Below are 15,168 nucleotides of genomic sequence, written 5' to 3' on the forward strand. Positions count from 1 at the left end.
TGTAGATAAATCACACAGGGAAAAATGATCGGTGGAGAAGTGTGGAACTTTCAGTATTTGCTTTTCCAAAAAGCCCCATGTTATAGCTGAGAATAGACCACACAGCACAATCCTACACAAGTTTATTCAGAAATAAGTCCTGCTGTGCTTAATGGGGTTTATTTCCAGGAGAGAGTGTTTAGCCACAGACACAAACATAGTTTTGTGGTTTTAAATCTTAACCCAGAGAAGATGCATACTTTTTCTTTTCTTTTGTCAGTTCAGGTCAAAATCCTAAACACAATTACAAGACAGTAAGTTCCTTCTGAATATATATGCGTAAGATTGCACTATTAATCATTTACTTGGCAGTTGCATCTGGTATAGCAGAATCATGAATTTAGGGCCCAATCCTAACTGCTTCTATGCAGTCATAACTCATGTTCTGGTGGTACAGCGGTCTTTCTCATGTTGCAAAACATGACATGCTGTTGCAAGCAACTGGGCCAGTGGCAGAAATTGTGAGTGGCAGGGGTAGCATGTCAGAAGGCCATGAAGATGCTCTGGAGCCGGTAAGTTGGCACAGGGTGGGGAGAGTAGGAGGAATGGGGCGGGGACCAGGGCAGGGGTGGGAATAAGTATCTTATCCCCCTTCCTGCGTCTACTCAGAGTTGCACAGACCAGAGATGGTACCGCTCTTAGACCCTTACGCTGAGGTAAGGGAATGAATGTTCCCCTTACCTCAGGGGGGTCTCAAGAATTGCTCCCCACAGGATACAGTGCACACTGCATTGGTGCAGCTGCAGCAGCAGGGGGTGTTAGGATTGGGCTGAAAGTCAATTTGTTCCTTTTTAGAAACTGAATTTCTAAATTGTGTCTCTTTTCCATTTTTTTCCTCTGAATAACTAACAAATTTATCATTTTTCTCTATAAGAACTTTGGCAATGATGTACTTTTAGCAGGTCATTGCAGCATTTTAAGGAAATCTTTTGTGAGACATGCACCATCTTAAATCTTTCAATATGTTTTGAAAGAATCTATTAGCAGCTTAGCTGAATAGCCAGATCACATAATATCATTTTAGCCTACTATTTTGATTCTATCATATTCTTATGTCAAAATAAAATACCAATTTTAAAACAGTGATTTTAACAGTTGTATTCCTTGATTTAAAATATCTTGCACATTTCTAGTGGTTAAGTTTCCAAAGATAACCAAGGCGTTTTACAGAGGCAATGAATGTTTGTTAACCATTTTGCAGGTGTAAATGCTAAGGCACTGAAAGTTTAAGCGATTTGGCTATTGTTGTAAATACATCAATGGCAGAACCAACAGATGTCCCCAGAATGCCTAGGAGTTCATTCTGGTCACTACACTATATCCCCTTTGTATTGAATACATTCACTGGTGTGCTTACATCAGGAGCAAGCAGAAGTGACCCAATTCAGCAGTTTACTGAATTACTCTTATTGCAAGAGCTACAGTACACATTCACACACACAAAGATCCCCCACCGCTGGCCTCCTCCATATAATTAAGCAGAGGTGGTGGCTCTGTGTGTGCAGAGAACGGGGGACTACTCCATCCACTGAAGTGAATGGATTAGTTTGCTTGTGCAGATGCTCCAGCTACCTGGCACTCTGGATAGGAGTAATGAACAGATATGAATAAAAACAGACTGAACATAAATCAAATGCCTTTGGTTTCCAGTAAATCAGAGAAAACAGTAATACAGGGCAATGACACAATGCAACACTGGCCCTTAACAATGATTAAAGTTTTGGGAGGAGGTTACCAGATAGCACATTCTGTGTTTTTTCCCCTCTTGTACACAAAATCCTGCAGCTTCCTTTTGCCACAGTTCAGCCTTGCATCCATTCTCCCTGGTTAGCACTAGGATGCTACAGTAACCCACAATGTTCTGTTTCCAACATGGATACTGTTGCACTGGTACAGACAATTATTCTGAATATTCTTCATGTCCAATTTTATTACATTCACTTTCCATCAGGGAAAAAAATTTGCTGTTGGACTGAAAGATCTTGCACAAACTTGGGAGAGAGAAGTTGAATGAGCATTGGAATATACAGCCAAGCATGGGTGATTGGCAGCACAGCATTACTCTCACTGGATGCATATTCAAATGCACCTACCTATCCACAAGTGCAGTAGTGTGATTAGACATGAACATAAGAACAGCCCCACTGGATCAGGCCATAGGCCCATCTAGTCCAGCTTCCTGTATCTCACAGCGGCCCACCAAATGCCCCAGGGAGCACATCAGATAACAAGAGACCTCATCCTGGTGCCCTCCCTTGCATCTGACATACCCCATTTCTAAAACCAGGAGGTTGTGCATACACATCATGGCTTGTACCCCGTAATGGATTAGCATAGCCATAGAGTGACTAGAGCCCAACCAGAGTGCATACAATCAAAGCCTACATGTGGAACATAAACAAGAAGAACTAAAACTTTTTTTGGAGGGGGGGCCTGTAGCTGATGTTTTCCAGGATGGCCTATACTATTCTTTCCTTTTCAAATTGTGTCTGTGCTGCTCAGACATCAACAGGCAAGGCTTGAAGGCAGAATGGAAATTGTGACACAACCAGCACTATTGCACATGCATCTGCTCATGTAAAATGACAATATCTTATGTGCCAACCTACCCCTACAGTGCATCAGTTTGTGCAACTTTTTTTCCAAGGGTGGGAAAAACACATCCAAAGGATATATAAAGAGTCAGGTTGGTGCAGTGGTTTGGGAGTTGCACTTGGACCTGGAAGATCCAAATTCAAATTCCCACTCAGCCACAAAGCTTCCTGGGTGACCTTAGGTCAGTCACTATATCTCAGCCTCATCTACCTCAAAGGGTTGTTATGAGGACAAAAGGAAGGGAGGAACTATGTATACCACCTTGAAGGAAGGGCAGTATGAAAATGTGAAAATATTTGAAACATTTTGTAGATTTTCCAGGAATATCAAAGATTGTGGAAAGGGGGGAAGTGAAAAAAATCATTGAATAAGATGGCAGATTCCCCACACTCTTCATATAACATAGACATAGGGGTGCTCCAAACCTACTTTTAATAATTCAGAATTAATCTGGATTTTCACTGGCCTGGAATGTCATAAAAGAGCACATGGGGAAAAAAATAAATAAGGATCTCCACTATTAACACTTTGCTAAAAATACTGGACATACTGCACCCAAAATTAAGTACTTTCATGTCCCATTAATTTCAATGGGAGAGTTCAGCACATGCTGCCTAGCTCTCTCCCAATGAAGACAACAGGATTTCAAAGTACTAATTGTATTGTACTCACAAAACTACATGATTTGTGCATTGATTGTACTCACAAAACTACAGTATGAATGGTAGTTCAAGAAAAAAAAAATATAGACTCTGGCCAAGGAATCATCCTGTCAACATATAATTAAATTGAGATAACTCTTTTCAAAAACCCAGCTTTTAATAAAGCCATCCTCCATCAACGTTTCCAAACTGCAAAGTTAAATAGTCGATGCAACATGATATGATCTGTACGAAGACCTCTTCTCACTCTTGCTAAGTAAACATCTGAAAAGCAAATTGATCTGTCAAAGTTTGCCCCTTGATATTATGATTCACTACATAACTAGTCTACAGCCAGAGAAGGTTGTGGTGATTCAGAGACATGTACAGTCTGGGTCTGTCTTTTGTTCACTTGAGGAGGCAGGACTGCATCTTGGCCAACAGGAAACTGCTGACTGGCTTCTTGGACTACCTGCATGTGTGAATCTGAATGTGTCGTTCCTGCTGCTATCTGAAGCACCCCTGCTTGACTATGATTGGCATGGAGGTGTTCCAGGGCTTCTTTCGAGAGAGTGATAACATGCATTTGCTCGGCCTGTGCAGGCTCCATTTGATTACTCATGACATTGATACTCTGAATCTGGTCCGTCGGTTCTGACTGGGTTGAAAGAAGCAAGCTCTGCAGCTGCTGTGGTGGCTGAGTTAGAAGAGTAAGGCTTCCTGCATGGTCTGTCATCACATTCTGGGACCCCTCAGCAGCAACAATGCTAATGCCTTGGTTATGGCTAGGCACAAAGTTGATGTTGTGCACTGAATCTGTGACCAGCAGCTGGATCTCCTGTGCTCCCGAGGTGGAGAGTTGATAGGGCTGCAGCTGAAGAATGTTCTTGGCTTCCTCTGTACTGCCATTGTTAGGAGCACTGCTTACTTCCTGCAATTGTTTTTCTTTTACATGGATCTTCAAATGAGACTTCAAGTTGTCTAAGCGTGCAAACTGAACACAGCATTCTGAGCACGAGAAAGGCTTTTTGCCAGTGTGCAGGATACAATGTCTCCTCTTGGCACTGGAATCAGAAAAGGACTTTCCACAAATGCCACACGAATATGGCTTTTCTCCTCTGCAAGAGAAGACATTTTGGCTCCATCAGATACATCAATACTTTGCAAGACACAGATATTTTCAAAAAAAGACGTATAGCTTAGATTGAAAATAGAGGCCATGTGGATATTTTGCTATGTCACTACAACAACAGGACAAGTTAGAACTAATTCAGTGGCGACTAACCTTTCTTACTAATTGTGCTGTGAGCTTGTGTTAACCCAGTGCACATGCATGTTATGGTACATGCACCACACCTTGGTGTAATTTTGCCTTGAGTTTACCGAATAGGGGCAATAGCAAAGTGTAGGGGGGTAGGCAGGACCGCAGGTCTGATTCAGTGCCATAGCCACAGCCAGGCCTACAAGCTCTCATGCTCTGATGTAGGCATAGCACTAACCCCTTTACAGGCTGTGCCACTTATTTTATCTAATTTTATTACAAAAGACAGCCGCACACAACACCATCCCCTGGTTTTGTCTTTTAATCACATGCCAAAGTACCAAGTTGCCACAAATAACAATTATGTAACAAACCTTATTCAAAGTTTCCCATAAACTGTTTCCCATATACATTTACATGGAACAAAATGAAGAGTGGCATACCTGTGGATTCTGATGTGAGTCTGAAGGGAGCTTTTTGCTGTGAAAGATTTGCCACAGATTTCACATGTAAATGGCTTTTCACCTACAAAAACATGTTGGTTAGTAAGCTATCATTGCTTTAATTACAGGATATCATAATTAAACAGCCTCACAATGTACAAGAGCTGGGCATCATTCTCACTAACAAACTAAAAGCAGCTCAGTCAAACCAAAATCTTCTTGTGCCACCACATCATTGTTTAAAATGGGATATATCTAGAGGTTCAACAACACAGTGTCAGAAATATCAAGTGATGGAAGCAATGTAGAGTTGTAATGTTTGGTTGCTGGGAGATAATGCAGGCAGAAATATTTAGGACAGACCTGAAATCTTGTAAGAGTTTAAAGAGCAGAGGAAATGAAGGGAGTCTTCTGCACCCAAATAATTCTCATAGATGCCTAAAAGAGGAATTAACAGCCAGTTTGCCCCCCTCCCCCAATTCTGGGCCTCTGAACAGCACAGAAAGTGCTGCAATATGCATCCTTTCTCCACTGTTCCAATGTGGTCACAAAATCTAGGACACATGGGAGGAGCCCAGAATGCAGCTTTTCCCATGCCAGTTGCTGCTGCTGCTCCTGGAAACTGGGGCAATGCTAGCCTGCTTCTCCCATGTGACTCAGATCTTCCATCCTGCAACACTGTTCACACTGTGAAGACAATGTTAGAATGTTAGAAATGGGAATTATTTCCAGCTGAGTCTTCTAGCAGTAGAGGGTTTTTCAGGTGAACAGAATATTTTGTCAAAAATGGTTAGTGTATTTTCACTACCTACATGTTTCACCTAGCACTATAGTCTGCAGAATTACAAGCAAACTGACCATATTTCCTGTTGCCAATCTGCTCATTGTTTTCAATGGTCAATAGTAATCTCTTTAAACTTAAGACTCCTACTTTCCATCACTAACATCTTGAACATCATGGATCCTGCACTGTAAGGATTCACCAGTAAACAATAAGAATTCATGATGAGACTGTCCTGGGACTCAGGACTAACTCCTAGAAACCATTTGTGTATCAGATTTCCCCTGGTGGGGAGTGGCTTGTGCCTAGCTGGTGCCAAGACTCTCCCAAGAGGGAAGCAAACTTCTCCTTCTATCGGACACTGCTTGCTTGAGAGTCCCTGCCTAGGACTATGCCCAGCAGCTAAACCCCTGTGGCTTTGCATGGCATCACTCAAATCACTATTCAGAAAAATACAGAGAGTAACATTACCGGTATGTGTTCTTAAATGTTTCTTTAACTGAGCTGCATCCATGAATTTGCGATGACACAGGTTACATTCTGGCAGCAACTGGCCTTATTATAAAAAGTAAAAAGAGTGTCTATGATCTTTTCTAAATTCATTTGAACATTTAAATTACATCTCCATCACAAGCTTCCACTCAACACAGGTGGCGCACAATAATAAAAACAAACTGCAAATTTAGTACATCTAAAACCAGATCAATACCACAATTAAACGGTAGTAACATAAAGACAGTCATAAAAAGAGCAAATTCCTTCTTTGTAGAATATTTACTTTAATGTTGCATATGAGACAATGGTTGCTGTCTTTTTCCTGCTGCTGAGTTGAAGTTCAACAGATTTGACATTTATTATTTCCTAGTCCCAACACATACTTGGGGTGGTTAAACAATTATGAACAGTATTTATCTTTCATGGGCTATTAAGCTGTAGTTTTCAGAGTTTTGACATTTAGGAAAAATCCCCAATTGAGGGCTACAGCTTAAAGATCTTTCCCAAGTAAATGATATGGCTGTCAACTTCATTGTGGCACCCCACAAACCAAAGTAGTCTTCCAGGACCACCTCTTGGAAGGGTCCCTCCCCCCAGAAACTACAGGAACAATTGAAGAAAGCTGTCCTGCAACCCTACCCTTGCAAGGTGACCCAGAAGGATGGTATTCCAAGTAGCAGATGGGTCTGGAGCAGAGGTGCCCAAACCCCGACCCTGGGGCCACATGCGGCCCTCAAGGCCTCTCAATGCAGCCCTCAGGGAAACCCCAGTCTCCAATGAGCCTCTAGCCCTCCGGAGATTTGTTGGAGCCTGCACTGGCCTGACGCAACTGCTCTCAGCGTGAGGGCGACTGTTTGACCTCTTGCGTGAGCTGTGGAATGAGGGCTTCCTCCACTGCTTGCTGTTTCACGTCTGTGATGCGGTAGCAGAAGCAAAGGAAAGGCTGGCCTTGCTTTGTGCAAGCCCTTTAATAGGTCATGAGCTATTGCAAGACCTTCATGCATTCATATAAGTTCATCTTTAATATATTTATTTATGTAAACTTATGTAAATTTATTTAAATTTTAAATATAAATGAATTCTTTTTTTCCCCGGCCCCCGACACAGTGTCAGAGAAATGATGTGGCCCTCCTGCCAAAAACTTTGGACACCCCCGGTCTGGAGAATTAGCAGAGCCTCAATCTTCATTTTCATCTCCCAGTACAGGTTGTCCATTAGAATGGCCAAGACAATTTCCATTCCAAAACTCAAGCATCCCATCAAACCCACCATCGCTTTCAAATATGCTTATACCTGTGTGAACTCTGTAATGGCTCTTCAGTTGTCTCTTCTGGCTGAAGAATTTTCCACACTGGTCACATGTAAAAGCCTTCTTACCTGGGGAAAGAAAATGATTTTTTTTTTACAACAGTGGAGTCCTGAAGACATCATGACTGTACACTTGGAAAGGGCAGTCTGATCCAGTGCTGTCTCAGATCTGGCACTGCAGCCCCAGTGCCAGCCACTCAGGGAGTAAACTGCACCAGTGGGGAGGCATGCACTGTCTTGTTGATGCCGCAGTCAGAGCCCAGGCCGCCAGCAGAAAGCAGAGTGGGGAGGGTGGAAGAAGGGTGTGGGGGAGGTGTTCCTGGGTGGAGGGAAGGTGGCTAGAAGGTGGCATGGGGAAAGGGACAGGCCTGGGGGGCCTGGGACTAGTGGAGGCCTCCTCCGCTGAATCCAATCCCCCATGTCAGGCTCAAAAGTCCAAAACAGGGCATCTCGAGTCTATGCCAGCAAAATAGTTGGCGCAGACTCAAAGCAGGCTGAAGCGTTAGTTGGGGTAAGGGAATACATTTCCCATACCCTGAAGAGACCTCTAGCCTGCTCAGTTCCAGAACAGGATGCAGCGGTAGGAGTTTGGAGCAGTTGCTCCTGTGCTGGATAGGATTGGGCCATAAGTCTCATTCAGGTGCTACTTAAACATGCAACAAAACATTAAGCAAAACCAAGTTTTGTTCAAGGAAATGTAACTATGTAATTAACATGGAATTCATTAGTACAAGATGTGGTGACAGCTATTTTAGTGATGGCTAACTTTGAGCCCAATCCTATACATGCCTCCTTGGAAGTAAGTCCCATTGTAGTCAATGGAGTTTACTCCCAGGAAAGTGTGGATAGGATTGTAGCCTTAAATGGCTGTAAAAAAAAAAAAAAAAGATTATAAATTAAGGGAGGAGAGCTCTATGAATGATTAATAGCTATAATAGTGAAATGGTTTGGTTGGCAAGCTTCAGTCTTGAAAGACTATGGCATAAGCCTACAGCACCCGGTACTCCCAGGCGGTCTCCCATCCAAGTACTAACCAGGCCTGACGCTGCTTAGCTTCAGAGATCAGACAAGATTGGGCATGTGCAGGGTAACAGTTGCTAATAGTGAAATGGATCCTCCATGTACAGAAGTAGCATACCTCTGCATACAAGGTGATGGTTACAAACAGGATAGTCACCTCCTTTATGCTCTGCTTGTAACTGCCCAGAGGCAGGCAGCAGGCTGCTGCTCAACAGTTCTGAGCTAGAGGGACTTTGGTCTGATTGAGCCAGGCAGTTCTCAATTTTACACATTGAGTACTGCTAGACGGCTTTTGACTTTGGTTACTACTTACCTGTATGCAGGCTCATGTGTTCCAAAAGGGAGTGCTTTGTGGTTAAAGCCTTATTGCAGACTGTACAAATGTATGGGCGCTCTCCAGTATGCATCCGCTCATGAACTTGGAGAGAGTGTTTCTGGGAAAATCCTTTTCCACATTCACTGCACTTAAATGGGCGCTCCCCTGAAAACAAGGTACCAGGTCTGTGAATGGCAAATAGTTAGACATTTCAAATTGACAGAAGGATACTTCAAACAAGAGTTCTTAAAAATAACTACCATCCAACAACAGTTTTTGCACTGCAGAAAGGATAAGAAAACAAAGGCATAACAAGTTACTGAGAGCATTCAAAGAGCTTCACCTATATTACCCTTGTAATTCATACAACAGCTCTGTACAGTAGGCCAGTATTGCCATCAACATACTACCAAATGAAAAACTGAAGCTAGGTGACAGTGGCTTGCCTATGGTCTTATGTTCAGTGCAATCTTATGCATGTCTACTCAGAAGTACATTCCATTGCATTCAATGGAACTTACTCCCAGGACAGCGTGCATAAAACTGCCGCCTCAGGCTGTATGGCTGAGGACTTCCTGATATACAGCTTACAGCTAAATAAGCTCTTAAAACAACTGATATCGGGCTGTGAGGGCCTAACAAAAACAATTCGGGCATCTTATAAATTCGGTAGCAATACCTGAATTTGATGTTGGGAAACATGTTAATTATACCACAGTAGATGTGAAAACAATAGGTTTATTTTGTGGTGCAAGAGTGCCTGCCAAATTCTTAATCCTAGAGGACTACATCTACTCCAGGTTAAGTGTATACCAACAACAGTGAAATCACAGTCTGGTGGGCCTGGTGCTGCTACAGTAGGTAGGTGTTGACTATCTCTGCACTGGTCAGAAAGAAAAAAGGATTTGGAAGAAAATCCTGAAGACACCACGATAGTCAGACTTCATCACTTGGAACTGAAGAGTATTTCATTTCAGTAAATGAAATTTAGTATTTCAGTAAAGTATTTCATTTCAATAAAATTTCATTTTATTTCAGATTTAGGTATTGCTACCCACAATTTCAATCATCAGAAAGCTGACTGCTTTTGATATTTTACCATGACATGACTTACAGTAAACTAATGTGAAGTGCTTTTAGTCTGTTTTAATTGTGTTTTTGTGTTTGTATTTTTATTTATTGTTGTAAGCTGTCTTGGGTCCCTTCGGGGAGAAAGGCAGGATATAAAGTAGTAAATAAGTAAATAAATAATGTTCAGAACCTACCTGTATGACTTCGTCGATGTATGGCTAAAAAATGGTTATATTTGAACAGTTTCCCACAGTCTTTGCACTGAACTTCAGAGCCTGGACGCTTTCTGCTCCCATCAGTTCTCTTTTTCAATCCATTGTCTTCTTCGTCACCAATAAGTTTATAATCTCTTAGCTTGATAGACCTCCGTGTTCGACGTTTGCTGTATCGACTCTGACTGGCCTGAACGCTTTGGCATTTAGGATCATAGTTCTCATCTTTTTCAGTAGAGAGAGAGACCACAGCATCTGAACTGCAAGCATGCTCCGTTTCCCCCGCTTCACTGCTTACTGGAACCAGCTCACTGGAACCTCCTTCTTCTACCACAGCATCTTTTTTCATAAAGTTTTGCTTATTGTGAACTGAGTTGTTCTCTCTTAGCTGTGCATCTTCTGTAGAGGACATCTCCACTTTTTCTTCCTGGATGTCCTTCACTTTTCTTGGCCTTCCACGCTTTCGCTTTGGTGGGTCTTCACTCTTCTTGTCATTTGTAAAGACAACTACTGTGGCTCCACTGTTTGGTATGACAGACAGTGCACTATTTGGACTACAGTTCTTCTGATGGTCTGTATATGCTTTTATCAAGTCATTCACTTTGAGGAGATGTGCAGTGGCCAAAATTTGCTCTGTACTTTTTTCACTAGCTTGTAGGCAGCCTGTATAAATAAATTCCAGCAGGGCACCAAAAGCATCTGCCACCATCCCTTCAAGCATATAGATTGACTGGCCGATCTCTCCCTCATCAACGAACATCATTGAGAAATATTCACTGCTAGCAGCAAGTAAGGCTTTGTGGGCTCGGAACTGAACATTTTCTACAATTAAAGTGATATCACACAAAAAATTCTTTTTCCTCTGCTCTTCAAAGTTGGCCAGAATGGTATCTCTGTGAACCTTTGAGTGAATGATTATAAGCTTCTCCGAAGTGTCAGGAACTGCTACATCCATTGTTGCTTCAAATAGGAAAAAAAATGGAAAGACACTGATAAGAATCCACTTCTGACAATGGAAGGTGCTTCTGTATATTTATGGGATGTATCACCTTACACCTCCCTCAAAGCAGCTCCAAAGGCTCTTCTACCCTTCAAGAAATTATTCTGAGGGGCGCACAAGACTGCACACAATACAGTGCTGAGTAGAACAGGAGAAACCCCCATGGCTACATTGCCCTTTGCATTCCAGCCAAAATAATTAGGAAGCAAACATCCTCAGTAAAAGAAGCATTGGGAGCACTAAAACAGTTAACTCAGTAGATGACCAAATAATGATAGACTTAAAATGGAAACGCTGGCTGCAATTCTAACTTCACTCAAATCAACTTGCTCCTTGTCTGTACAGGGGTAGAACAGAACCCATGGCTAATACGAATGCCTAAGCTATGGACAGAAGCTTTTATTGGTTGTAGAAAAAAAAAAAAAACACCAAAAAGTAGATAACATACAATCTTCTCTATAGCCATTTTTTTAAAAAAAAAATTGCTAACTGCCCTATCTAGAGTGAAAATTACATCTACTGTTAAAATGATTGCTTTGTAAAACCAAGAGATGCACAATTTCTGGAAGGGTGTTTTTAGGAGTGGGAAAAAGAATTCAGATGTTTCTGGAAAATCTGATATGTATGTATGAGTTATCAACCTGAAATATGACTTACCACTTTAAGAACATGCAATGTGGTGGCCACATTCTAATAGCATGTATGCTTAACAGAACACAGGCCTTCCCATCCTCTGTTTGGGATGGCACTGAACATCACCTATGCTCATACAAATGATTATCACTCTCATTGATGACATAGCTTGTATTGTGAACATGCAAGCTCAGCTACTGGCTTAAGCCAGGAACCAAACCAGGTCCCATTTCCACATACAGTGCAGAAGACTGCTTCCACGTACATATGGTCCCTAGGTAGATTGGGGGAACTATGTGCACTAAGGCAGTTAGTATATAACATAACACTATATGATTTATTTATGTACCAGGACAGTATAACTTCTTTAAGGCTGCAATCCTATATACACTTACCTGGAAGTATATAAGTCCCATTAAAACTCAAGAGGTTAACTTCTGAGTAGACATACATAGGACTAGACTGCAATTGTGAAACTTTTATGTTCCAAAATGATTAATAAAAAGTGATTTTTCCCCCATTTTCCCCAAAATTCCTAACTGGGAAAAGGATGAAACTAGCCTTGGTTCAATTTATGGATCAGTACTTATGGCAACTTCGTGCTTACGTACTAAAAATACAGCATGCATCTTTCTTGCCTGCTCTAATACATCTATCCCTGCTAACCAGGCAAAGAGTCACTTTTTAGTCCTCATATTTGCTGGAGGACAGCAACTGTCCCTCCTCATCCCAGCATGGTAACTTTTCCACTGGCTATAGCGGTGCATCTTCTGCATCTTAGAGAACCATTTGTTGATTTATTTTGCTATAGACACAGAGTTACAAAGGGAACTACTTTTTGTTGTTCATAAGAGATATCCTAAAATGAAATGGTCTTTCCTTGAGTAGCCACATCTTTAAAAAGTAAATCAACATTGACTATTTATGAAGAGATGATGCAGGTTAGTCAAGTGCTCTTCTGCTTAGATGTTGTTCTTATTGTGTTTTCCTAATAAACATGAGATAAAGAAATTGCATTATAAGAACTGCCTTGAAGGAAGGCTAGATTACATGCGCTGATCTTGGTCCTACAGTGGACAGGCCCATTCCCCTGGTAAGTTCACAAACTAAGCGTGATGGTAATGACAATGTATCTGCTGCTGGGTGTGTGTTTTTTTGTACATTTTTAATTATTATTTTGTTGTTGAATTTGATTTTATTCTTAATTGTTTTTATACTTGTTAGTTGCATTGAGATTATTTGGCAAAAGACAAGATTGAAATGAGTGAATAAGCAAATACTTCTCTATTAATCCCAGGATTTCATTCTCAGAGGTACACTGTAGCAGAATATGAATGTATATTTAATTATGGCTACATGGCCAAAAATAAACCAATTTGCCATGAATTTGTCCATGCATGAAAGACACAGCTTTCTTATATTTAAGGGAAAGAGATAGGAGTTTGTGTTCTCCCGTTTTAGAAAATAAAATCAGGGTCTGAATAGTATGTGCCAGAATATTATCTGAGAGATAGAACATTAATACACTGCTTGATCATGGTGTCCAGATGTCATAACCGCAAAAGAGGTCAAAGCACCCCAAAATGTAGGGCATCTAAGAAAAATATAGGACATGACAAAATAAAAGCTAAAAACACTTATATATTGATTTCATGAGGTTAATTTAAACACTATATTACTTATTAAATTTAAAACTATTACATATAATTTCTTAATTCCAAGAAGGCTCTGCACTGCCTGCTTACAGGGAAAAGGAGTACATTTAAGTTCTTTTCCAGGACATGAGGCTAAAAAAGGAGGACATGTCCCGGGAAAAGAGGACGCCTGGTCACCCTGAGCTTGATTCAAGATTCGACCTACTGCTTAGTTCCATCTTCAGTACAATCTGGTCTAGATTAATGTCAGGTTGCATTCTGGGGAGAAAGGAAAGAAACCCGAAGCCATCACATTTGCATTTACTATCAAAGAAGAAAACCAAAACAGATCAGGCAGCTGTAGATCCAGCCACAGAAAAACATGAAAGGAAAGAACAGGGAGGATGGATGAGGAGAGCAGGCAAGAGAACTGGGTGACTCCTTTTTTTTCTAGCACGACTCCTACACCTTTAAGGCTGTAATCCTAGCCACACTTACCTGGGGGTGAACTCCATTGACTATAATGGGACTTACTTCTGAGTAGACAGGCATAGGAGTGGGCTCTGAGGCTACAAGCCTAGCCACACTTTCCAGGGAGTAAGCCCCATTGACTACAATGGGACTTACTCCCGAGTAGGCAGGCCTAGGCTTGCGGCGACCGAAGAAGCAAAGGGTCACCAGGTGAGGCTGCGCCTGACCAGAGGGCTCGGCTCCCGCATTTCTGCGGGCTCAGCGGCTGCTCCAGGCCCAGGACTCGTGCCGGGAAGAGGCTGTCAGCCGAGAGCGGGGCTTCCGGACGGCTTCCGGAGCGCAGGGCAGGGCAGGGCAGGGCCTCCGGCGACATCCAGGGCCTGGGGGAGGGGGCGGCTCACCACGTGATGAGAAGACCAGCAGGAGCCGGGCGACAGCAGCCCCCGACGAGCAGCAGCAGCTCCGGGCAGGCGCACAGGCAGCCTCGGCGCAGCCCAGAAGTGACGCACCGGCGGCCGCGAGGAGGCAGAGTTACCGCTTCCTGCCTGGCGAGGGAAGCGCCTGCCAGCCACGTTGGTCCGTCTCCGCTGAACCGAGCGGGAAGGAGTGGCTGCGCCTGTCGCTCTTGAGCGGGTCCGGCTTGGCCGCTCCGCAGCAGCAGCAGCAGGCGGGGAGGCAGCGCAGGCAGTCCAGGGCTTGCGGCAGAAGGAGGCGCGGCTTGCGAGTCCAGCTGCATTCCTAGCCACGCTTCCCGAGGAGGAAGCCCCATTGACTACAGTGGGACTTCCTTCCGAGTAGGCAGGCAGGCAGGCAGGCAGAGGCGAGTTCGGCTGAGGGCCCGGTCCTGCCCAGCGGTGCGCTGCATCCTGCAGTGCGGAGTGTGGCGGCCTCCTCAAGGTCAAGGGATGTTAGGGCAGCGTTGGCGTCCTGGGGACACCCCGAGGAACACCCAGGGACCACCTGCAGGCGTGAATTGGGTCGCCACGCAGACTTTTCCAGTGCCAGTGGGGTGCGCGCGGCATCGGTGTAAGGGGATGCTGTTTCCTCATCTTGGGGCTGCGCTGCAGCTGCGCTGGTGCTGGAAAGTTGGATAGGACTGGGCCCTAGTGAGCTCCTTCAACCCAGTGCTTTGCAAGGGAGACTGTTGAGTTGATGCTCCTGCCCTTTCCAGCCGCATAAGAGGTTTGAGGCTGAAAGACCCAGGAAAAGCAGTGGGTGCCTGGAGAGCACAATATAGGAGGCTGCAGA

At 43.2% G+C, this 15,168-nt stretch overlaps 1 protein-coding gene across 3 annotated transcripts; it reads right to left on the bottom strand.

The window, feature by feature from the left end:
* Positions 1 to 145: 145 nt before the first annotated feature.
* On the bottom strand, positions 146 to 14,373 carry ZBTB24 (zinc finger and BTB domain containing 24). Of its 3 annotated transcripts, none has more exons than XM_066613311.1 (7): positions 14,322 to 14,373; positions 10,165 to 11,142; positions 8,897 to 9,064; positions 7,549 to 7,632; positions 6,232 to 6,315; positions 4,980 to 5,061; positions 146 to 4,393 (listed from the first exon to the last, which is right to left on the bottom strand). In XM_066613311.1, exons 2-7 carry the CDS (start codon positions 11,135 to 11,137, stop codon positions 3,619 to 3,621), a joined length of 2,166 nt encoding a protein of 721 aa, XP_066469408.1. In that variant the 5' UTR covers positions 11,138 to 11,142; positions 14,322 to 14,373; the 3' UTR covers positions 146 to 3,618. The 3 variants fall into 3 exon arrangements, with proteins under 3 accessions (XP_066469408.1, XP_066469400.1, XP_066469417.1); XM_066613303.1 differs by lacking the exon at positions 14,322 to 14,373 and adding an exon at positions 13,948 to 14,252; XM_066613320.1 differs by lacking the exons at positions 146 to 4,393; positions 4,980 to 5,061; positions 6,232 to 6,315; positions 14,322 to 14,373 and adding an exon at positions 13,948 to 14,252 and having other exon boundaries at positions 7,550 to 7,632; positions 8,897 to 9,084.
* Between the last annotated feature and the right edge of the window lie 795 nt (positions 14,374 to 15,168).

The sequence above is a fragment of the Tiliqua scincoides genome, chromosome 1 (assembly GCF_035046505.1).
Source record: "Tiliqua scincoides isolate rTilSci1 chromosome 1, rTilSci1.hap2, whole genome shotgun sequence".
NCBI lineage: Eukaryota > Metazoa > Chordata > Lepidosauria > Squamata > Scincidae > Tiliqua > Tiliqua scincoides.